The following is a 25,921-nucleotide window of genomic DNA, read 5'->3' on the forward strand; positions in this document are numbered from 1 at the left end:
ATGAAGAGGTAAAGGAGGGAGGACAGAGAGAAGGAGGCAAGTGAAAAGATGCCAGAGAGCAAAGCAGGGAGGCGAAGTGTTGGAGAAGGAGTGAACACGGGAAGGTGAGAAATGGGGATAGAAGATGAGAGCAGGAAGTGTGGAAAGGTGCCAGAGAAAGAGGAGGAGGGGGAGGATGCAGGGAGAGGAAGATGGCAGGGGAGAAGAAGAGTTTGGCTCGGCAAGGGAAAGAAACGGAGTCGTGTGGTCGGAAAGCATAAGGGTGTTAAGGAGAGATGGTGGAGAGGAGGGATAAGAAGGCGAGAGGGAGACAGTGAGCCTCCAGATGGAGAAAGGCATGAGCAGTGAAATGTCTGATCCAATTTTATCTTCAGCTCTGAATAAAATAGCCAAAATATGGGAAAATCTTCAAATTAAATAAGTCTGTAAGCTGTTCTTTATCATTTGAGTTGAGTTTATTGTGTGTGTGTGTGTTTGTGTTTGTGTGTGCGAGTGTATGAGTTGGACCAGTTTCTCCTCACCAAACAGATAACCTAATAGGTGAAAGGAAAGAACAGAGGAAGAAATGATGACAGCCACAAGAAAGAGGAGACCTAGTCTTGCAGGAGTGGTTGGGTGGGTAGGGGTCGATGTGAAATGCGCCCCTGGGGAAGTGACCGAAGAGAGAAGGATGGCTGAATCTATGTCATTTCCCCAAAGCAGAAGAAAAGAACTAGGTTGCAAGGAACAGCAAAAGAAAAACGAGAAAGGTGCGTGGAAAACGTGAATATAAACAGGTTTCCGGAAGGAATCAGGAAAGACATCACAAACCAAGATGAAAAGAAGCGTGGAGACGTTTTTGGTGAGATACAGGGAAGAAAAAAGTAATCATAAAGACAGATAGACCTGCACAGAGAGATACTGACAGGTGGAAAATATGCAGACACACACGGTGAACACAGAGCGAGCCAGGTGGATTGTGAGATGTGGATCACAGAGCACAGACGTACACACAACCAGCCAGCCATAGTATCAGTTGTCAGCCACCCAGAAAAACATTATCCTATCTCCCTGAAAATAGAAGTCCTTCCCCGGCCAATGTTTTGATATTCTAATGCACTGCCCTGCGCTGGCTGCTTGTATTAATAGCGATGCTGAGCTGTGATAGTAGAACATGAATGAAAGCGAAGCCGTGCTTTTCCCTCAGGCCTGGGGTAAGGGAGACAAAATCCATCTGGAAGATAACATTACACAGCAACTCGCACAAGTTTGTACCCCCACAAGCTTACATAAGATTATGCATATGAATGAGATATTCCATCTGCATGCGGATATGTGGGGTGTGTGTACATTTGTGCATGTAATACAAAGTGAGGCTTGTGCATTACAGAGCTGATAACTGTTCTTCATGATTGTGAAATGACTATAATTATTTCCCTCCAACTGTCCATGTGGTTTTTCTTCTTGTTTTCTTATCTGTTTCTCTTCTGCCCGAATGCTTTTCTTTCTTATTACTGCATTATTCAGTTTCAGACAGACCCTGTGATCAAACAGTTTTGGGAATTGCACTTGTGCTGATTTGTAAACTGCAATCCTTTATGTTTGGGGGAAAAAAATGCGCATAATGTTGTGAATTTGTTTGGTCTAGTTGTGGAAATTCTAATACAACAAATGTATTCTGTCCTTGAGCTCAGTGTAGTCTGTGTGGTTTTTTTTTACCTAGCGTGACTGAAGAGAGGTCAGGGGAAGAGACTTGCCCTAAATGGGCTGCCATTAATGGTTCTCACACCAGTGACCTAGTTCAGAAGGAAGAGGTGGAATTAAAACCCACAGCCTAGCCGAGTACTGAAACAGATTGGTTCTCATCTGGCCTCACCGTGATCGCAGTGGCTGATAGTGTGACATTTAAGGCCCCCCCCCCAGGTACTGTGTCATATGTAAGACACATACAAAAAAGACTGTAACCAAAGCCTCATCGCTTGCTCAACCTTGAAAGAAAGGAGTCCAATATTAACCCTTGCCTTGGATCATCCTGTGCTGTCCAGTGAGGTGTGTCAGTACCTAAGCTGACTCGCGGCACAGAAACTGGAGATAAGCGCTGGCTTTAGAGCCATTTCAGGACAAACAAGGCGTACTTGCTCCCCAGCTCTTCATACAGAGTAGTATAAGCCAGTGGTTCTCAAATGGTGAGCCGTGATGCCAATCCAGGTGTGCCCTGGGATTTTGTGATAACCACACATTATTATTGCAAAATTCAACTGGGGCTATACAAAAAATTATGAATTACTTTTTAATTTACTGTATAATAAAGAGGCAGGAGAGATGATAAGATGACAACATGTCTTTTTTCCCCCTTATTTTTATTGTCTTGTGATATGAGTGATAACAAGTTAAATAAGCTGTTGTGCACAGATATAAATACAGGTGTGCTTTGAGATTTCCATTTGCCATTTGGTGTGCCTTGGGAAGAAAGATTTTAAGAATGTATAGCTTATGCCAGAGGCCATTTTATAATATGAACTCTGGCAATGTCCAGAGAGTCAGGTCCAGACATTATCTGGAGTGTCCCTTTGACACATGTAGTATACAACGGAAGATTGTCTGCACCAGAAGCATCCTCACTGAGAGGAAATACTTTGAATGGTTTAGGTAAGGGATGGTGCCTCGGCAGAGCGTGCAGGAGGCAGGGTAAGACATGGACTTTGTCACAGGGCCTGTAAACATGTCGTGTCTTTAACCGCCTGGAAAACGCAACCTCATGCGCTGGGCACTACTTTTTCGCCTGAGTGCGGCAACAGGTTGCGTCTGAGGTTACTAAGTAACCTTAACAAGCACTGTACTAAAGCCTGTTTACCTGAAATCCTGAGTGCAGAGCTGATCTACTTCCTGGCACTGTTTATCAGGCCTATCATCTGTGGGACAGATAAAAAGTTCTGGCACCCCTGCGCCAAATTGATCAACGTTTTTGTGTTTACCACAGACTGATATTTACGGACGAAGGGAAAAATATCTGTCAGCTGTGATTGGTTGTTCCTCGTCACATGACATGCAGTACGCGCTGCTGTGTTCCAAAAAGTTGAACTTGATTTCTCTCAGGGCGCAGCTGTCGTACCCTGAAAAATAGACACTGGCATGCGTGCCATGACGGCATCCCTCTGGTGAGCACGCCTGCCGTCTGCATTTAAAACAATTAAAATGAGAGCTCAAAAAATGTGGCATGTGCACGGCCCCTTACAATCTCGGCTTCAGCCCTCACCATCAGAAGTTCCTGAATCTCATCATCTCTCCAGTTAGACATTTCATTGCCATCTCTGTGTAAACAACCGATCCTCTTCACCCTCGGATGTTTATTTTCTTGCACGAGCTGCATGATAGAAAACTCATCAACACGCCGACTTGCTCACTGTGACTTCCCTGAACATTTACCTGCTCTGTTCACATGTGGGCTCAATTGGACATTTAATGTCTGGTCCAACTGATTTAGAAATTTGCGTTTTCACATACAGCTCCTCCGGGTAACGTCGAGATAATTTCAGATTTGTAGTACGTGTGTGAAAGGGGTTTCTGTCTTCCTCTCCTTCTGAGAATAAGAAGCTGCTTTCTAAAAATCTTGTGGAGTGAAGAAGAAATAGCTGAAAAGATCACATGCAGAGAGATGCTTGAAGCAAGGAAACATGCTTAAGGGGAGATAGAGAAAGACAAAGCGGAAGACAGGGAAGCAGTACAATAATGCAGAATCTAACAATAGATGCAGCAGTCGTCATTCAGGACGACCGTAGATACACATACAGTCCTGTGGCGTGTGTGTGTGTGTGTGTGTGTGTGTGTGTGTGTGTGTGTGTGTGTGTGTGTGTACATGTAATGTTCGGTGGAGACAGCCATGAAGAATAACAACTGAGTGCTCTCACACTGCCTACCTGCAAACACCCACTCATCAGCTGCTCCTGTGCTCTGCATGTCCTTAAAATGTGACTGTGCCCAATTGCATATATGTATGTCCAACTGTGAGTGTGCTTGTTCCAGTCTGACTCAAAACCAAGCAGTATCTGAGATGGCGTTCATGCCTCGATCAAGGGCAGTAAAGAAATGTTGTCTTTGTGGTTCCTTGTCCCCTTTTCTGTCGTTGCATCTTTAGGTTTGTGACCTCATATTACAAAGAGACTTAAATCTTTCTCTTTGGCTACATCGCCCTGTAAGAAAATACCCTTTGTTTTTTAACTTCATTGGAGAGCTGCAGAAACTTCTAGCCTCACAGATGTTTTTGTCTGTTGTCTGAAATTTCTGGCAAATAATTAGTGTGCTTAATTGGAGTTTATAACACAGGCTGCTATAAAGGTTGTTTAGGAAAGTCTGGGTATCATCAAAGTCAGACAGCTTCATCCCCAGGGGATCATAAATGTCTGCAAAGATTTCATGGTAATCCACCCAGTACAGTTGCTGAGTTATTTCAGTCTGGACCAAAGTGTTTGGCTGACCGATTGACCGTCCATCCTTAGAGCCACGCTGCCAGCTCCACTAAAAACCATGCTAAAACTTTCCAATAGTTAGGCGCTTAAAACTTTCAAATTAAAGCATGATATTAGACCTATGTATCGGCCATACCACTGACTTCTATTGACTAAGAAAAGGCAAGTGGAACAGGAACTACTTATGGAAATACACATGCATGAAGGCACATGTGCAAACACACACAAGCATACATGAATGGTAATTGATCAGGGAATGCACTGTAGCTATTGACCGAAGCTGTTATAGATTCATACTGAGCTCTCTACAGACGGCTGCTATAGAACATTAAACACTCACCTGCTGTATATTCACACATGTTCAGCCATACAAAATACACTTAATATTCATCTATGGAGACTGTAAGATGAACACCACACATTTGCATAAATGCACATGCATATACAAATGCATACATATATAGCATTGCAGTGACTTACTGTACAGTGTTTCTGTTTAAAAATGCATGCTCATTGACAGCCCTTCTTCCACATACTTAAACAACACACACACACACACACACACACACACACTCATCTGTACTTTGACTCTGACCTGATAACTGGAGGCAATGCAGCTCACAGAATTATAATTTAGCTTTAACTTATGTGTGTGCATGTGTGTGTGTCTTTAAGGGTTTTGCATTCATTTACAGTAAGTGGCTCAGTCAGATGTGTGTCTGTTGGTGTGTGTATGTGTGTGGCTGTGATGTTACTATTCAGACTTTGAATTAATTGGGCTTTACAGCACAGTGTCAATGTATGAATACATTTCAACAAGCAATGATGCCTCTAATACGCACGAAATGGAGAATATCAAAATGTTATTCACAACGTTGTGTAGCTTTACGTGCTGCTGAGAGAAAGGGAATCAAATAAAAATCTGACTTCAGGAGTAAAACAGGACTAAAGGAAGGAGCACATTACATTATTTTTATCACAAAATATGTTACTCTTCTCTTTCTTGCCCTTTCGGTTTCTTGATTTAATTTTTTTTTTTTTTTTTAACCATTTTCCCTATTCCTTATATGCAAACCTCACTCTCACTAAGGCGTCTGTGCGCTATGGGGAAATTCTCCACACTGGGTAGACTTGATTACAGTATGCTGTATGCATCTTAACCACTAGGCCACTAAGATGCTCAAGATTTCTTCTTTCTTTCATCCTACAAATAGTGCCTCTCTTTGCCTCTTGCTTAACTGAGGCCAGCTGTGGCCTGACAGAGCCGCCCCTCTGCAGGCGGGGTCGTAAATCTAGTTCCAGGCTTTAGCCGGGGCCTTACATGTCACACACAGTGAAAGTCCGAGGACGCCAACCAGCTGTCACAGTCTGCTCCCACATTGAGATACTCAAGCTTTCAAATACTTTGTTCTATTATGAATTACCAAGTGTAGTCCTGGAAGGCTCGTGGATGTGTAATTGGCTATGACAAGGGGTGTGCTGTGCATGCTATATTATATCTTCCCAGGGTTATTTCTGTCATCTTGGTTAGCCACCCAGTCTTTGAGCAACTCCTATCCCGTGTGAAATAATGCAGCCGTGCTTTTTTTTTTTAATTGGAAACCCAACAAATCTACAGCCAAATACAAGAAACAATGAAATGTCATGCAGTTCAACACAACATCACCACAAAGTTGGAGTTGAAGCAATAAATCCTCAAAAAATGATCCGTGATAATCTTAATAAAGATATGATTAAGTGTCAGGCTGATTTTTTTTGACTGTATACCTTTGGTTTTTTTTAGATTTATTCTCAAATATATGTAAATTCAGTGATCCCTTTGGACAAAGTTAATGGAGTGATTAAGTTCTCTCGATTTGCATGTCTACTCGTGTCTTGAATAATGTGGCTTTTATCAAAGTGCCGATTGAGGATAAGAGCCTGATTAAGTTTCCAGTGGATGCAGATAATGCCTGGTGTCTTCTTTCAAAAGGGATATGATACTCCAGTTGTCGTGTATAATTCTCTGTCATGCTATGTCAAGTAGTTCAACCGACTCCCCCGCACACCTGCATACCGCTGGCAGGGTTTATTTTATCATGTCTTGTGTGAACCAGCATAGCGTTTGTGGTCCTTGCTTTATCAACCTCATCTGAACCACTTATCATGTGAAAGCAACCCTGGGTATGGCAGAGAGAAAAACAGAGATGGGAACGTTAAGAACACTTGAGTACTGGAACTAATACGTTTTGTTTTTTTTTCCTGCTTGGTGCTGTAAAATGTTCCTGAATGTCTTGACATAACATACTGTGAATTAAAGTTGCTTCGATGAGTCATCTGATTTGTTCTTTTGTGCTCGCAACATAGAAAAAACCCAAACTCTTCAAGTCAAACAGCATTTTAAGAAATACAATGGCAAGCGGCTGAAAGAACCTCCAGTAAAGGCCTGCGTAAATATATAAATAAATAAATGAAAAATACAATTCAGATGGAAGGAAAAGGCTCATTTCAATGACTGTTCTTACAACAAAGACATTCCTCGAAGTAAAGTAGCATACAATATACAGCTAACAATAATCATCTAAATGCTTTTATAAATGGAAAGGTCTAACTCACAGGTATATCTTCAGGCAAAACTGGGTAAACAAAACCTTACCCACATGTATAGCTATTGTTTCAAAGCATGAATAATTGAATAGCGGAAGAGTAAACACTTGAGCAATGAATCCCCAATGGAGTCGTTTCAAAAGAAAGAATTACAAAAACCATTTGTTATTTTCTTTAAGCAATAATATCAGCAAATTATGAAAGAGCTGGAGAGGAAGCAGGAGAGATGGGAGCGTCCATGGAGCGAGGGGAAGTGCTGTTTTGTAGGTGAATGGCTGATCAGATTATTCCATTTCCACCGCTGTGTGTTCATATGTGTACTGCATGCTTGTGTGTCATGCTTAAGTGCACGCTTGGATGAAGACATGCTCTTGTGGGTTTGCTTGCATGCTTGTGTTTGCATGTTTTTCTGCGCCTGCACACTGGTGTGTGTTTTCCTGTGCGAGTGTCTCTGTGTGTGTGTATGGGAAATGTGCGGCACCATATATCTAATTCCAGAGCAATGATACACTAGCTCCCTGCTGTCCCATCATCCCTCTCTCTTTTTCCACCTCCCCCTCAATGGCCCTAAACTCCTAAAACCTTCACAAGATTCTAATAGCTCTATTCAGTTGGATGTGTTTATAATAAAGAGTAAATGTGTGTGTGTTTTGGGGGATAATTATGGGCAGACATTCAGTGGGTAGGGGCTCTGGGTAATGTCAGTGCCAAGAATTAGTATTTGTATTTTCCTGTGTTCGAGAAACAATATGTGTGTGTGTGTGTGTGTGTGTGTGTGTGTGTGTGTGAGGTGGAAAAGAGAGACTCTGAGAGGAAGAGAGATAGCACGAACAAGGATAAATGTGTGAGTGCTAGTGTTTTTTTTTTTCTTTTTGTTCTAGTATAAACAAGAGTTTTTGCCCTTTTGTGTTATTGTGTGTGATTTATTTTTATGCATCTATATGTACAGTATGACTTGTGTCATTTGGCAGCACAAGTGTCTGAGATAGATAGGGATCGCTCCAGCATTGTTTTCTTAGTTGTGTGTGTGTGTATGTGTGTGTGTGTATTGATAGAGGTTGGAGGAGAGGATTAAGGTCGAAGGGGTACTGGTTTTAAAAGTGTGTATGTCTATTTACGGTGTGTGTGTGTATGTGTGTGTGTGTGTGTGTGTGTGTGAGAGAGAGAGAGTTTGTGCATGTATGTTTTTGCAGCTGCTGCTGATTCTAACTGGCTGATAAGAGGTTAAGAGGTATGATCTCATGATTTCCACGGCTACTGCACTGATACACATCATAGACCACTTACCAGGAATACAAAACCCAAACACACAAACCCACACTCTCAACCAAATGGCATTTTGACCCTACATGGGTGTGTTTGGCTTGCTTTAGGACACAGACACGGTTGCATACATCTTAATTTCTCAGCTTCAGAGTCTTGAAAATATGTGTTGTCCCAAAAGATGTTACAGCGTTAGAGATAAGCATTGTTAGGGACTGAGCTGCTCAGTGCCATCTAATGATATTCACAACTATGTTTTCATCAGCTTATAATCAGCTGAAAATAAGAATCATTGTGTTTTCATTGCCTTCGTGCTCTTCGACAAAATCCGCCATGTTGCTGCTCTAGCCCAGGTCAACCAAACAACCTCACTTCAATCAGGAGAGACAGAAGAATGAAGTAAAGATCATATTTAATGCAGAATATGAGTGCACAGATTAACAGATGATTTGGGCTGATTAAGATTTAACAGAAGTCTTTGGCACTTGGACACCAGAGGGAGATATTTTGTGGTCGAGGGACATCTGAGCGGCTAAAATATAAACCCAGACACTGGTGGTGGTGGTGGCTGCTGACTCTGAGGCTGATGGCTGATGAGGCGTATGAGGCTGATGAATCTGTGAAGACTAGGTGGTGATGGGGAGGTGGAGGGTGCGCATGATGGCAGCAAGAAAGAACCATATTTAAAATGAGGAGGAGTAAGATGATAGGCTGACAGGGAGGGTGTGTCACTGTGCTATTGGTTGACTGTGAATCAGCTGATGACTCAGTTGACCTACCCAGACAATGACACCTGGAGATAGTGAGTGAACATGTGTGCAAGGAGTGAATAGTAGGTTGAGAACTTACATCCTCAGCATGAAAAGTGTTGTCTTCCTGACTAAACTTTAGCGAGAGCTTTATTTCTCACACATGCTTGGTACACAGTTTCAGTTCTGCAACCTAACTGCTAGATGCCGCTAAATCCTACACACTAGACCTTTAAGTGGCCTCAAGGGGCTGAGGTTTTTCTTCAGGCTTTGAAAGGGACATATTTTATAGGACAACAAATATTCACTGTTGTGAGCAACTATCAAGTGAGTGTCAAGTATCCCCCATATCTCACTCGTCTGCACTCCATCAAAGGCCTTGTTCAAGCTGCCAGCCCAAATTCATGTTTTGGCATATCCAGATTGTAACCACATTGATTTTAGAGAGATTGGACTGCAAAAAAAACAAAAACAAACATGAAATGTGATTTTTGGAAATCAGATCCAAACAACATTTGAAGATGGTTTCAGTCACATTTTTACAGATGTGTCTCAGTCTGGCCGCTCTGACCGCTGAAATTGGATTTTAAAGTGTCTTTTGCATCACTTGCAACACAACACACAACAAGGACATCAAATGCAGTGTGATAGAAATGTATCACAATGTATACCAGCCTCCTCCGTCGCTGAGTTCGCCTGGTGCAACAGAAGAGCTCTGCACGGCAACATGACAGCACTATTGTCTGGAGTGTGGAATGATAGATCTCCATTCTTCATGCTTCTGCGTCTGAGAGTCCATTACTAGTGTGGCTATGTGGTTACTGATGCCTATGTCTTTACCACAGCGACCCATGAAGATTGATAAATGTTTGGACACGCTAAATCAAACTGATCACCTGCAGTGTGGTGATCTGAATAGTGAGGACAACAGACAGACTCTCACCCCAGAGAGCAGTGTTCGTGTCCCGAAAGATTCTAAAGCCAAACTGTTCTTTTTGCCTTAGTTGCCAAAACATCTATTTGCAGTGTTGTACAAATGTAGTGCTTTTATTTTGAAAGAGACTGTATGTAAACAGTAAATTTCATATGAAAACTGAAGTGTATTTTGAAAGAAGACAATGCAGGTAACAGGCAGAACGTGACACGGCATCCCAGAACGTCAGCAACCAACGCACCCAGGGTACCTTGCAAATGTATGTGGACATGGAAAGTCCATGACCAAAACATCAATATGTGAGGAGGTCGGAGTGAGAATGTGTTGGCAGTTAAAATGTGGAGACTGTTTAAGATAGTTCAGAATATTTAGTAGAGACATTTTATCGACAGGAGCATTTTCCTACAGTCCATAACCTAATGGATGCCTATAGGTGGCCTCCTCTGTCAACTAATGTTAATAACAGAATCCAGTTTCATTTTATTTTCCTCCCTCAGTCTACCTCTCTCCATCTTTTCCCTCTGACATCTATCCATTAATCTCTCTATCTGTATGATAGATCAGCTCACACTGTCAGTGACACTTAAACATGATTGGCCAGTTCTGATGACATCATTCTCAGCAGATTTACAGTCATTTATTGGTTGGGTTTGTAGTTCTTTCTGAAGTGGGCAGGCCTACAGGCACCAAGTGGGGGAATAAATGTGTTTTTTTGCCCCTGGTGCATATTTACTACATGGCGTAAATCGAACCTGGACATTGTTCCGCTACAGCCATCCATTACTGATGACAGCATTCAGGCATGACGTTTATGAGGTGGGCTGTTAGGATCAGTAATTCACTCTGTCAGGAGATCTGAAGAGAGCAGTGGGGGTAAAGAGGAGGCACAAGAGGAAGAGGACAAGAGGTTTAGGAAGAAGGATGAAGGGGGAAACAAGTGGGGAGAGAAGCAGAGAGGCGAGGATGGAGCAGAGGAGGAAGAAAATAGTTGGCATTTGTGAGACAAAGCTTTTTTTCATGGGGGAAAATTATTTCACCATCCCTCCCCTCTTTTCTCCACTCCACCCACCCTTTTTCTGGCTATCATGTTTCTTGTGCCAATCAATATTTTATAGCTGTCGCTCCAGAGCAATGACCCCCCCCCCTTCTCCCACCCCCCGCCCTCCCCAGCTCTCTGAATGACAGATGAGGGTGAGAATAGGTGTTGGGGGCAAAGTGAAAAGCGTGAGGGAAGGGTGGGAGGGTGTAAAGCTGAGTGGTGGAGAAACATGAAGTAACAAGAAATGGCAACAGAGAAAGAGGGAGACAGAGCAGCGAGTGAGGCAGAGACTGACGGAGAAATGGGTGAATATGACACTGGATAAATAACCAAGAGTGGGAGAAAATTTCCCACAGATAATGAAATTATGCTGTGAAAATGTCTACCAATTTTCATACTCTCAGAGAACCAATTACAGAACTAAGAGAGAAAATGTCAGCCTCGTGACATCAAAGTGGGGACGCTGCCTACTCATTTTTCCCCTATTTGTGTCTTGTTGTTTTACCTAAGCTGCTTTTAGCTCGTAGCCCACAGCACTCTGCTATTCTCCAAGATAAGGACTACACACATGTTACGGTGGAGGAATGTGTGTGTGTTTATGTGTGCAAAAGCGTATAAATGCACAATTATGTGTTGCTTTTTCTGTATCTTGTGTGTTTGCTTGTGCAGGAGTGTTTATGTGTGACTGTAGCCATGACACATTAGGGATAAAAAAAAAACCTTGAAGCTGTGTCAAAAAATGTTCGGTGTGTTAAGATTTTCCCATGAGTCACAGCTCTCCAGGTGAGGCAATCACACACAGAAGCACATACACACACGGTGAGAAAGGTCTAGACGGCCTTAGTGAAACTGGATGATGATAGATTGCAGAGAAATTACAAGTTAGAAGAAAATGTGCATTGGTGTGTGTGTGTGTGTGTGTGTGTGTGCATGAAGCGGTAACAAACTGTATGTGCACTGTGTTGGTGTGTGTCTGTGTATATTGGAGGTAAATAAAGAAAGGCCTTCTCCTGTCCCTCCCACCTCCTCTTGTAATCCTCTGTGTTTCCGTGACCTCGGCAACCTGGTGACAAAGCATTCTTGGTGTCCCTTTGATTGAGGCCACGGGTGGGTGTGAGGTTTGGACAGACTGAAAGGACAGTGGAGGAGAAAGGGCAGGATGGAGGAGGCCGAAAGTTTGTGGTGCCTTTAGCGTTGGCCAAATCAGCAATCTGCCTGTTTCAGATTTTTTTTCCTTAGTTTAGTTTTAAAGCTGGACTTTTATGACCGTAACATTGTGCCACATTTGCTAAAACTGTCACTATATTCTAAAATAAGTATACAAGACAGGTATCTGTCTCTTCCTGCTGCTAATGACATTTGCCAGAATCTACCATGAGGCGCAAAAAACAACCAATCAGAGCAGAGGAGTCCCCAACGCAGCTCACTTCACTTTTTATACCTCTTCCCGGTAATAGCCGTGGCTGCAGGCATTGTGTCTTCGGGTTGTCCGTACATCCCATTCTTGTGAACGCCTCAAGAGCACCTGAAAGGAGATTCTTCAAATTTGGCACAAACGTTCAGTTGTACTCAACAATGTCTTGATTAGATTTTGGTGGTCAAGGGTTAAAGGTCAAGGTTACTGTGACTTTGTCTGTCTCACTCTTACAACATGTTCAACATGACCTCACATCCATCTCATTTTCGTGAATGTGATATCTCAACAGCTTGAGCGAATGTCTTCAAATTTGGCACGAATGCCCACTTTAACTCAATGATGAACTGATTAGTTTTTGGTAGTCTTAGGTCAAAGGTCAAGGTTACTGTTACCTTGTCTGTCTTCTTGTGAACGTGAGATCTCAAGAATTCCCTGAAGGATTTTCTTCAAATTTGGCACAAACGTTTATTTGGACTCAACAATGAACTTATCAGATTTTGGTGGCCCAGTGTTAAAGGTCAAGGTCAGCATGACCTTGCATCCATTTCATTGTCGTGAATGTCATAGCTCAAGACCAGCTTGAGGGAATTTCTTCATTTTTGGCACAAACATGTACTCTCTCTAAATTTGGAGGGTTTTTCAGCTCTGTAAATGCAGAGCAGGCAGAACTCTTTTTTTTTTTTTTCTCAGCAGCAGTTTGAGTTGCAGAATGGGTACTTGATCAGACGATCCAATCAGAGCTGATCGGGTCAGCTCGATGGATGAGAAAGGCAGCTGTTTGTGAGTGAATGCAAACTTTTAGACCTATCACAACGAACGGTTTAAGTTTCACTTTCACGGCGCCTGCCATTCAGTTCTGATTGGTTGTTTTCTTTCGTGTGCACAAATGCCATTAAAATGACTACAAGGCAATAGAGTAGGCAGTGGAAAATAATTTTTTGTTCACTGATCTGTCTCAATTAGGGCTGTGCGAATATAGAGACAGCTTCAGCAAATGTGACAAAGGTTATTTTTAATAAAAGTTTCCAACCAAAGCTTTAAAGCCTGGTCACACCCACTTTTTAAAAAGCACAAAGCTAAAGATCGAAGCAAATACATTTTAATGGAATCACAGCAATTAGTGGTTGACTTGCAAAGTAAATTAGCACACATATCTGCGTCATGTTTAACTTTCCCCCGTAAATTAGCACTGTTGATCAATAGCAATCTATCCTGGCAGCTCTGACCTGTGAGGGAACAGAGAGCTGGAGAGTTCAAAATTAAGGGAGCTATTAGCTTATTAACTGTATTGCACCTTCCACTTCTATTTAACCCTCCTCTGTTAAAATATGAATCGCTCCATTAAAGAGGGGAATGGTTTGCAGACAGTCATGAGGCAGGAATAGAGCACACTGTGTAAACTCATTTTAGCATTAAAAAACACATCTGAATTTTTGTTTTTTGGTGATTAATGTATCTGAAAGCCTTGGACAAACAGTCCGATGTTAATGACATGCAAATCAGTTAGCTCCTCTCAGCGATGTTAGCTCCTCTGTGAGCATCTGTGACCTGTGGGTCCCTTTAACATCCCTTTCTTTGAAGGTTTGCAGAGACTTCTATGTGTGTTTTGCAGAATCAAAAATCTCATTCTTGTGCTTGTTTTTTTTTTTTTTTTTTTCTTTTAATGAATGCCTCTGATAGCCAGAGGGTTTCCACAAATGGACGCAACAATCAGGTGCTGTTTAAATCTGCAATTTAAGGCTCAGTGGAGGAAAATAGTACTTTGTCCAGGTCACCAGCTTGAGACACTGCAATTATTAACGATCAAATGAGACAACATTGTCTCGTACGCACTCAGTTCAGGGGACAATGCTGCTCACTGATGCGAATCACAGCACAATAATAAACGATTGAAAGAATGCAGCATTTCCTCTCTGAGCTGAACTCCTGTCCCTGGTGGTCCTCAGAGCGTGTCGATAGAATAAAGACTGATGGAGCTGTAAATCTGTGAAAATACTGCTCATTAGTGAATGTCATAATTCTCACCTTTCTCTCTCTGTCCCCACAGTGAGAGACGATGATGATTTCCTGAGTCTGAGTGAGCTCCCAGAAACCTTCCCCTCCGACCCTCCGGAGCCCTTACCTCACTTCCTGTTTGAACCTGAGGAGGGCTACATTGTCAAAAACAAACCTGTCAATCTGTACTGCAAAGCAACACCTGCCACGCAGATTTACTTCAAGTGCAACAGCGAGTGGGTCCATCAGAAAGATCACACTGTGGAGGAGAGGGTGGACGAAAACTCAGGTGAGTAAAGTCTAACACATGTACAGTCGTGTACACATGTACATAGATCTAATCAGAGGATGTGATAATGTAAGAGAAAGTCTGTCCAGGCAGTCAAAATCCTGCCTAGACGTATTGATACCATAGCACCATAGATCTTTGGTTGGCCCCGGATAACTGGCCTCGGTCGGTGAGCAGAGCCATTCGTGACACGGCGGGGGTGCAGCCAGACGATGGCCGCCCCTCTCCTATCTCGCACTGCATGTTGGTAGATAACCTGGTGCCAAATCACTTGCAGACAACCTGATTCTGGGTCAGGGTTTTGTACGTGGCAGAACAGCTCCCTCGCTGCGATCTATTGAAAGTCAGCTCTTGTCACACGACCGCTATTGCACATCTGTCCGTCCTGGAAGAGGGATCCCTCCTCGGTTTCTCTTCCTGAGGTTTCTGCCTCTTTTTCCCCTGTTAAAGGGTTTTTTTTTGGGAGTTTTTCCTTATCCGCTGTGAGGGTCCAAGTACAGAGGGATGTTGTATGCTGTAAAGCCCTCTGAGGCAAATTGTGATTTGTGATATTGGGCTTTATAAATAAAATTGAAACGAGTTGAATTGAACGAGTCAGCTACATGTCCGATCACTGGCTGTGCGCCCACTGTGAGAACAGTCACATCGGAATTCATGTGTTTTCTCACACAGAAGGCTGCCATTATCATGCCGGTGCTGCAGTAGGCTACCTCAATAGCCAGCCGATAGAGCCCGACTGCTAGGCGTTTTCTGATGGGGACAGTGTGCCTTCGTGCTGTGACAGCCTTGTCGTAAAGCGCCCCCACTACTCCTGACTACTGTTCCACACCCACACACTCTTTCTACAGAACTACCAGTAATAGCTGCTAAGAGAGCTACTGGACCAAAAGAATGACATCATTGGATCTTCCTACTATGACAATCATTCATTGAGATGAAGCTTGCATCACTGTATCATTTGTTTTTTCCACAAATGCCTGTTTCACAAATATGACGTTTTATTGCTGTTCCAATGCACTTGTGTGTAATGTTTTTGGTTGCGTGTGAGGCTTTTTAGGGCAGAAATCCGTTTACACTGATGTCAGACATGGGTCACTTCAAACATGAATGTGAACAGTGCAGGCAGAAAGGTCAGATCTGGACAAATAATCATACCTGAGCATTAAGCCCTGTAATGTGGCCTAAGGTGCACAAGTATAAACTAAAATCAAGTCCATTTGTTTTCCTTTCACTTCCACAAGTTGACCTCTTAGCCTGTATATTTGTTATGTGCCTGACAATGATGAGATTTTGCTGTGTGGGATATAAAATTGTCACACATCCAGAAAATGTGGCCAACATTTTTCCCAGGTTGCCTCGCTGATGCACTGTAAGCAAACAGGTTAAACCTATTATTCAGATGTTTAGTTATTTGCGCTGAGAGCTAGGTCGCATGTCAGATGTGTGTACACAGCTGCCCCACCACCAGTGCTGTACTGTGATGTTCACAGGACAGTTTAATAGGATCCACAGTGATGTACTGGACTGCAGCCAAAGTTCCACGCTTGTCACTTGACAGCACATGGTATTATTCTGCTGGCTGGGTAATGATGAATCATGCTGTTGCTCTGGCGGGACAACAAAGACGTACACAACCTGGTTTCTTAGACTTAAGGTTGACATGAGCTGAGCTTATGGGTCTCCACCTGCTTGTTAATGAGCCTGAGTCCCCAGAGCGGGTGATTAAACACAGGCTGAAAACAGTTTGAAAACTTCTGATATATAGTGCCTGCTGAATGAAATACACAGTGGGGTCAACAGTAGCACAAATCAGCACGGTGGTGGTTGAATCCCTGTGTTTTTTATTTCTTGAAGCAGGTGAGCAAAATACGTAGTACATATTTTATGCGCTCAGTCTTTGATATTTGTCAGTGTGTATATTGCACTGCAGTTGTGAGGAAACAGAACTTTTGATTCTGTCTCAACCCAAGTTGACACATCGACTTGCCCACCGAAGATTTCCCCTTGTATTACAAAGCAGACCCTGGAGCCAAACATTGTGCTGTGTGTATATGCGTAGGTGTGTGTGTGTGTGTGTGTGTGTGTGTGTGTGTATGTGTATGTGTATGTGTTCTTTGGTGTCCTGGTTGCTGAGTGGGTCTGCTGCAGTGCTAAACCCAAAACGGAGACAGAGGCAAACTGAGCAGTACAGCTTGATGTTCCCCCTGATTCAGCTGTCACACATGAATAGTCTAGGAAGAGGAGAATAAATGCAACAAAACCTGCAAGAAGTAAACATAAGAGAGTTGAGACAACAGGTACAGATATAGAAGCACACAGAGATGCATACAGTGGCAAGAAATAGAATAACTTTATTGCCTCTGTTGGAGGGAGGGTTTCATATCAGAGTACAGTATACCCGAGTGGCAGCTTCGGGGCTGAAAAATGAAGCCAGTACGAAAGTGACAAAACCTGCAGTTCCTTGAATGACCACTTGAGGTTGGCTCCAGAAGTGAGTCAATCCCCAGAGAGCCCCATGTTAAAATAAACAGCTTTATGTTAACAGCCTGGTACAAAAAAGTTTGGCGCTCTGTAGCTAGTTTCCCTGTTCATGACAGCTACTTTCAAATGTTTTATTTGAGCATATACACCTCATCGGTTTAACTGCTTGTTAACGCAAATAGCTAATCAGCCAATCATGTGGCAGCAACTCAATGCATTTAGGCATGTAGACATGGTCAAGGCGACCTGCTGAAGTTCAAAACGAGCATCAGTGTGGGGAAGAAAGGTGATTTAAGTGACTTTGAACGTGGCATGGTTGTTGGTGTTAGTATTTCACACACTGCTGATCTACTGGGATTTTCACACACAACCATCTCTAGGGTTTACAGAGGTTTACAGAATTTGAAATATTTTAGATATTGGTTCGAAAATAATGATCCCTCATGACAACTGTACACAGGTGACTTTTTATATATCTCATCAGTTTATATTTTATTAAGGCTTAAAGTTCCAAATACCTAAGGGCAGGCTGCCTTGAGTGACAGGCCCCCTGCTTGATGTCACCATGGTCTATGAGTCTGATCCACCATCAGTGCTCCACAGCTCCACCCTTCCCCTCAAACATGCTGTGCGTTCCAATACCTATACTACCATATGATATAGCGTGCCAGAAGAAGATTTAGTATGTCCCAATACATTGTATGTGAAATGCAGTATGCCAAAAATACCAGGATGTTCTACTATATTGGGTCTGATTTTGTAAGTATGCAAGCCAGCGTGCTTCACTGTTTATTCTGACCCACAATCCTCTGCGCAGTGGACGATACGTCACATCGACTGAGCCGCAGACAGATGCTTGACAGCTCATTGATAGCTGATTGACAGCTGCCAGAAGTCGCATTGATGGATCACAGCGCATTCAAGTGACTGATGACCAGTTGAATAGTAATAATAGGTATATTGATTGTTTAATTGAATTGAATTATCATAAATATAACCAACAACAAAAAGGGCATAAGAACTAATAACAATGACAGAGAAATGTGTAGCCGATGTAATTATATGATCGTGAACATAATATGTTAGAATCTACAATACAGTTATTATAGCAAAATAACAGCAGAGCCCCCGCGTTGACCTACGTCTCTGGTGAGCTCATTGGCATTTTGTTTTATCTCCATGGTAACAGATATATGAGTAAGAGGGTCAAAGTTCAGGGTATAACGTTACGAGGAAGGAGCACTGCATGCAATAGTACGTACTTTTTAAGGACAGGTGTAGTACATACTAAAAGTAAAAAGAAATGGTATGTGATTCGGAACACACCCACAGTCACTTCTTGCTCCAGCATGGCGATGCCTAAAATGCCAAACTTGAGCCTTCAAAAAAGGAGTCCACAAATCAGTGGATAATATCAAGGTAGCTACATCTATTATTTTATGGAGTCTGAGTTTACCTGCCTTCTAACCCCTGTTCACTGCCTTCAGCCCTGTCTAAATTGGTTTTCTCAGCCATGTATCTTTTGAACAGTTGTATCCCTTCATCTCTCTTTCTGCTTTCTCCCATTCCTACATCTTTCTGAATATTTAATCATCAAACTTTCTTTTGTTGTTTTGTTTCTTAGCATTTTCCATTTGTCTTCTCTCGTCTCTCTCCCTCTCATGTCATTTTTACACTTTTTTCTTTTTAGGCATTTCCTTTACTTCTTCATTGCCATAAAAATGCATGTGCCCTGAGGAGGTTCTACATTTCAGACAGACTTCGGGTGCTTTCAGATCTAGAGTCATCTTGCTTTGGTCCAAATCAGGGACTTATTGTGTTACAAAGTTGCACAATTGCCTAGAGTTGGTTCATGTTCTTACGGCAGCATTTACAAGCTGAGAAGATAAAATGGCTGTGTGAGAAAGCTGCTCTTGATTGGTCAGAATTTCCATGCAGGAAAAATCCAGGAAGTAAACAAACGTTGAAGAAGAGTACACTTGCAAGATAAATGTGACACTTTCTAATGTCACAATGGAGGGGACAACTACGCAGGTTGATTTTAGTGCTGCTCATCGTGGACTATATTGCTGTCATTGTTCTCTTTAGGTAAACCATACAGTTTGAAGATGATGTTTTGATGCATTGGATGTGCTGAATGTGCATATTAAGGCAGTACAGGAGGAGGTGCACATTAATAATCCTCCAGGACTGTAACATGCTCATGTTTAACCCAAACAATGCATAATGCGACTGCACTTGGTTTGGATCAAGGTCAGAACACGTTCTCACCACAAACGAACCGCACCAGAGTTCATTTGTAACCAGACCGAGACCACCTCTTCAAGAAGGTCTCAGTCTGGTTGTTTTGGTGCACACCTGAGTGCAATTGTTGTGTTCACACCTGCCCAAACGAACCGCACTTAGGAGGAAAATGAACTTGAGTTCGATTGAGCCAAACCAAACAGGGCAGGTATGAAAGCACCCTTACTGACCAAAGAATAAAATCTCATGTTTGCGAGTCTTCTAGGTCATCTGTCTCTGAAGGTTCAAACACCTGCCCATTAGCCCTACATCACTGACACAAGTAGATGAGTGAGGTCACTGACTACAACAAAGTGGAACCGCTGAAATTTAATGAATGGCTTTTTTTTTTTTTTTTTTTTTTTTAACAGCCTTTTGGGGTTTTCCACAAGTGAAATGTAAGGGATGATGCATCTACCATAAGCATCCATTATCTTCCTCCTATCTCTCAATGCTCATCAGTGACATCACGTGCAGCTGCAAGTCATTTATTAGTCTCCCATCAGCTGTTCTTCTGCGCGCTGCTGGATTCCAGACAGCACGTTATTGAGAGGAAATGCTGTTTAATTAACGACCCATGGATTTAGCTTCTCATACTGTATGATTGACACCATGAGGTCTTCGAGGGATCAGGAACACCCAGTCAGCCCTGTAACTGACAAAACATCTGTGTATTTTGAACAACATCGAGTCTGGTTTTACTCCTGACATAATTTTCAGTGGCTGTCTTGCAGCCACATTTACCACAGAAATCTCATTTTGTGCAAAACTTAAATTTCATCTTTTCATTTTAAAGTTATCTGAGCGTCCCTGAGTGTTGAAATAACCCTCAGGCCTGGTTAAAACATAGATTTGGTTTTACATTTTTGAACTGCTTTAGATATGCTTTAATTTATGCTTAATTTATATTTCACAAAGCCATCGTAATGTCACTTTAATGAGGAATTGATTGGCTGCATGCCTCTTTTTACTGCGCCAGGACACTTAATCCCTTTGGCACACAATAATCCATATGGATATACATATGAAAATAAAATGAAGAAATAAATGAACTGGGATGTCCAGTCCAGTAGCTCAGTCCATAGGGACTTGGCTTGGGAACTGGAAGACTGCCGGTTCAAGTACCCGTAGAGTATTGAGCGTGGACTGGAAGCTGGAGAGGTGCCAGTTCATCTCCTGGGCACTGCTGAGGTGCCCTTGAGCAAGGCGCTGAACCCCCAACTGCTTTGGGCACCTGTCCACTCTCCACTTAATGTATGTATAGGTCCTGATTGTGCATGTGTGTGCATTTTGGGCCTGTGTGTGTATGACAACAGAGTACCCCTTAAGAATCAATAAAGTTCTTCTTCATCTACTTCATCATCATCTTCATCTTCATCTTCTTCTGCTATTTCTTCTTCTACTCCTACTTCTTCCTCTACTTCCTCATCGTCTTCTGCTTCTTCTTCTACTTCTTTACATCTTCTTCTACTTCTATTTCCTCTTCTTCTTGTTCCTCTTGTTCTTCTTGTCCTTCTTCCTCTTGTTCTTCTTCTACTTCTACTTCTTTACATCTTCATTTTCTTCTTCTCCTTGTACTTCCTCATCATCATCTTCTTATTCTGCTTCTTCAGTATCAGAAGCTGTTGAGCTTTGGAGATGTCTGGAATGGAGTCTTTTTTAGGAAAATGGCTCTTTGCCTTTAAATCTTCAAAAATGTATTATACATAATTTTACATATAATTCCTAATGTCTTAATGTCAGCTGGGATAGGCTCCAGCCCCCTGTGACCCCTCACAAGATAAGCGGTTACGGAAAATGAATGAATAATTCTTAATGATCAAAGTTTGCTGCATTCTGAATATTTTTGTTTTTCCCTGAGCTCAACTAACGGTGATGCAGTGCAAGAAACAAACGAAGAAATCAAATAGTGATATCCGTGCCTTTTTTCTTTTATATACTGTAAAGCATTTAGGTCATCTTTGAAGAAAAATACAATGAAATAATAAAGAGATTATGTTTACATGATAAATATTATGCAACAAAGTGCTAGTGAATCTCATAGAAAGCTGGTGTAGGCCTGTGACTGGTGAATGCACTGTGTGTGTGTGTGTGTGTGTGTGTCTGTTTATCTGTTTATCTGTGTGAAAACCTAAACTCCATAAGCTGTTTTCTCCTCTTTGTTTCCCGCTGTTTCACAGACACAGCTAGAAGCTATGGCCCCCATACTGCTTTTATTATCTCTGTCTTCTTGCTCTCTATCTCCCTCTCTCTGCCTCATCCTCTCCCTTTTCTCTTTTCTTTCTCTTCCTTTCTTTCTGCTCCATGCTGTTTTGTGCTCTACTCTAATTTCCACTGACTGAAATTGGAGAGAGCCGAGGCAGATAAAACCTGAGCTTGAGAAAGCAGGGGATGATGGAGGGATGCTGATGGAGGGTGCCTTTGAGAGGGCTGGAAAGGCCAACAGATATCAGGGAGTCACACTGAGGAGAAAGATGATATGGATCCTGCTGTGTTGTTTTCTTTCTCTTTCTAGCTGACTCCCACTCTTACTCTCTCTCCGTGTGTCTCATCCTTTTTTTTTTAACAGGAAAAGGAAATTCAGCGCACCTGCTGAAACACAATATATATGTATACATAAATATAAAGTAAAAATGAAGGCATGCTTACAACAGTTAGAACATAAATAAAACAAGCCTGGTAGTTTTTGAGTGTGTGATACTCTGCACCAAAATACATTTATAAGGTTGTTCTCGCCAAACAGAATGGTGGAAGTCAAGTGGCGTAAAGAAATAAGGAAAGGAAGAACAACTATATTCATTCATTTTCCGTAACCACTTATCTTGTTACGGGTCGCGGAGGGGCTGGAGCCTATGCTAGCCCACATTGGGCGAGAGGTGGGGTACACCCTGGACAGGTCCCCAGGCTATCACAGGGCTGACACATAGAGACAGACAACCATTCACACTCGCATTCACACCTACAGACAATGTAGAGTCACCAGTTAACCTGCATATCTTTGGATTGTGGGAGGAAGCCAGAGTACCTGAAGCACTTCTTCTCCACCCAGGGTTTGAACCAGGAACCCTCTTGGTGTGAGCGACAATGCTCACCACTGCACCACCTATAGTATATAACTCAAACTGTAGTAATGCGTTATTGGATGGTAGCAAAGACAAATTAAAAGAGTTTTGAAACCTTAAAAATGCATCAACATGCATAGATAATGCATCAAAATGTCGTCATCAAGCATTATAATACCTTCTAATAATATTCATAAGACTTACATGTATGACTGGGATAGTTCAGGTATCACAGCATTTTGACAAGCAGGAAATGCATAGGTGTGATTTATCACATTATCAATGGCTCCATTTCATTTAGTGGTGCCTGCCTTGCAGTATTGTGCATTCTGGCGTGCTAGAAATGATTCATGAGACATTTACATTATGGACACTGTGGCAACTCAAAATGTCTGCCATCAAACATGCCTTTTGCTTTTAATTTTGAGTGAAGGTTTACAAGATCTGTGCCTGTTATTTAACAAAAAAAAATTTGAATGAATACACACACGAACAACCCTCTACTGGAGTTCACATGGTCGTTTGCACTTATGCGTAATGGGCAAATTCACAAAGGTTGGATTGTGGCCACTGATAGCACTGTGACTTGCACATCACTTAGAACTGCTATCTTCCCAATCTCAAGGTCTGATTCACTAAAAACATTCCACTAATGATATTACAGTGCAAACATGGCTGTAAAGTTTTGCAGCTGAGTGCATTTTAGCCTGTTTTTAGCATGGGATTGCAATCATCTGTGTGGCAAAATATGAATGTTGCCTTTGCGTCAAGAACACAGAAGACAGATCAATGGTAGACGCGAGCTAGAGGCCCTGACCAATGAGGTGCAGGGGCATTCCACAAAACCTCAGGCAAGGAATTTATCCATGACAGGGAGAAACCATCAGTGCGCTTACACCAGCTCTCTAGGATACTCATTATAGTCGCTGTTAATGCTAAAGTTTCTGTATTAGACTGTTTTTTAGTGTAGCTCATTTGCATAGAATGGGGCCAATTTTGTGCCAAATGTATGAATATATATATGGGTGCATTTCACCACGTTGTCGGTGCCTTGCAGTGTTAATTTTGACATCTATTTTAGATGTAGTCTTAGTCTTGAGACAAAAATGCTTTGTTTTAGTCACATTTTAGTATTTTTAGTCGATGAAAATTGATGACATTTTAGTCATTACCTTTAGTCAATATGTTTTCTATATATATTTTTTTTATGTTTTATAGTAATCCAATTAATCCATGTTAGTCTGGAGGTTTAAACTGATATCTCAGAGTTGGTGATTTACACTAAACTTTTATCTCTGTCAGAGAAAACTGACCTGAGTTCAGACTGTTTACTTACAGCTCAGCTACACTCACAGATAACTGAGCCTCCTACCTGCCTGTCAAACAACATCAACCCATAAACCTTCCTGAGACAGTCCGAATTGAGTGGAGTCCCACAGGGATCAGTTGCAAAGAGCAGCGGCCGGTGGTTGTTTGCTCTGCTGCCATTTATGCAACTTACAAACTCCCCAAATCCATTCAGCAGCTCCACCATGCACAGTCAGACACACACAGCTGAATTACAGCTCACAACTAACACCAACAGCTGATGCTCCTCTAGTGTGAGTGTTTCTGCTGGCTAGCGAAACATGCTGGTGCAGACTGTTTACTGGAGTTTACAAGCCTGTCGCTCATGCGGCATTTAAAGATAATTACAAGCATGAATGTTCTTGGCTTTCAATGTCCGATTTTCATCATGTCTTGTCTCGTCAATGAAAATGAAACATAGAGTTGGTCTTAGTTTTTAATTATCAAGATCTATTTTAAGCTCGTCGTCGTCTCTTTTTCATTGAATTCAATCCATTCATCATTCAATTGAAAAAAGGTTGTTGACAAAAAAATTCTGTCATAGTTTTCCAATCCAATCCAACTTTATTTATAAAGCAATAAATAAAGGGAGAAAAGAAGAGGGCCAAGAATTGAGCCCTGCGGGACCCCACACGAGAGAGGGGCAGTGGAGGACACAAAGTTATCAAGCCTAACACAGAAAGTACGGTCTGCTAAATAGGACCTAAATAGGAGCCCTTAATGCCCACCCATTGCTCAGTTCGTTCAGTTCGTCAACAAAATTACCACCGGTGCCTTGAGAATTACACGGTTTCTTTTTGCTGATTGTGTGGATTTCGCGACCGCAAAAGGCACACAATCCTTCTGTGAATTTACTTGTGAGAGTTTTAAATTTAAACACACTTGCTGATCAGATAGACATTGTATTCCTACTTTAAATTATTATTATTAAAGTGTTTTTTTATTTTATTTTTTTTTAAATAAAAGTGACACCCCTAATAAACATCTTGTTTTTTGCATAATGAATGGAAACTATAGTTATTCATTAGCTTCATGACAGCTCAATAAATTACTTGGAATGTGGTCATGTGGAGCCGCATTTGAAGAATAAGCCAGGTGAAGGTCACAGGCAAAGGCGGGGGGGCTGAGGGAATTGGATGGGGTCAGCAGGATGGTCTCGGGGTTACTGAGGTCAGCTTCCAACTGGGGGGAGCAGACCTGATTCTTTAAACAGCTCCACTGCTTGTCATAGTCTCCCTGACAAACGTAGCTAACTCGACCTGCAACTGGAGTCTCCACGCCAGCCGGCTCTCCCTGCAGCTCAGCCAAAGCAGGATGGGAACATTTAATAAAGTACTTAAAACAAAACAAAACCCGGCCTCCTCTGGAGAGGCACTTTAATACAGTAGCATTATTAGCAGTGTCATTTGCTTAAACATGCTTACCGTATCTTCATCTGAATTAATGTGACTTGAGGTGAGAACCGGCATAATTTGTCTAGATTGCATATCTTATTGTGAAGGGCATTTCCAGTGTTTGCTTAAGCAGCGTGCGTACGACCTCAGTATATCTCCATTAGCCTTGAAGTGTGCTAATGACATATTGTGTACTAGGTTACTTACTTTGTCTCCATTAGCCCAAGTGTGAATGGTTATTAGTCTGCTAGCACTGACCTGTGACTTTACACCTATACACACACATGCTCACACACACACACACACACACACACACACACACACACACACATTATTGGCACAGTAGAATTGGCTTGGGTGATTTGTGACCTCTTTCCCTCCTTTGCTGCCATCTCACTCGTATTGATTTCTTCTCGTCTTTTCCTTCGTCTCTCCGCCTTTCTCCTCCTCCTAATGTTTCTCTTCTCCACTCTCTCCCTTTGTCTGGCATCACTCCCACTCCTCTTCACTCTACCTTCTTTCCTTTAACTCTCACCGCTTTTCCCTCCCCTTCCTGTCTCTTTTACTGCTGTTCTCTGTCTCTTTTTATTCATCTCTGACACAGAGATTGTTCGATTTCAATTATTAACAACCATCA

The 25,921-nt window shown here is 42.1% G+C and overlaps 1 protein-coding gene across 2 annotated transcripts in view; it reads left to right on the top strand.

The window, feature by feature from the left end:
* The window catches only part of unc5ca (unc-5 netrin receptor Ca), a 286,639-nt gene that overhangs the window by 122,575 nt on the left and 138,143 nt on the right, over positions 1-25,921 (top strand). For both annotated transcript variants that reach the window (XM_049579110.1, XM_049579112.1), the window contains exon 2: positions 14,481-14,717. In XM_049579110.1, coding sequence (XP_049435067.1) covers positions 14,481-14,717 — 237 coding nt within the window. The remainder of the gene's footprint in view (positions 1-14,480; positions 14,718-25,921) is intronic.

The sequence above is a fragment of the Epinephelus fuscoguttatus genome, linkage group LG6 (genome assembly GCF_011397635.1).
Source record: "Epinephelus fuscoguttatus linkage group LG6, E.fuscoguttatus.final_Chr_v1".
In the NCBI taxonomy this organism is placed as follows: Eukaryota; Metazoa; Chordata; class Actinopteri; order Perciformes; family Serranidae; genus Epinephelus; species Epinephelus fuscoguttatus.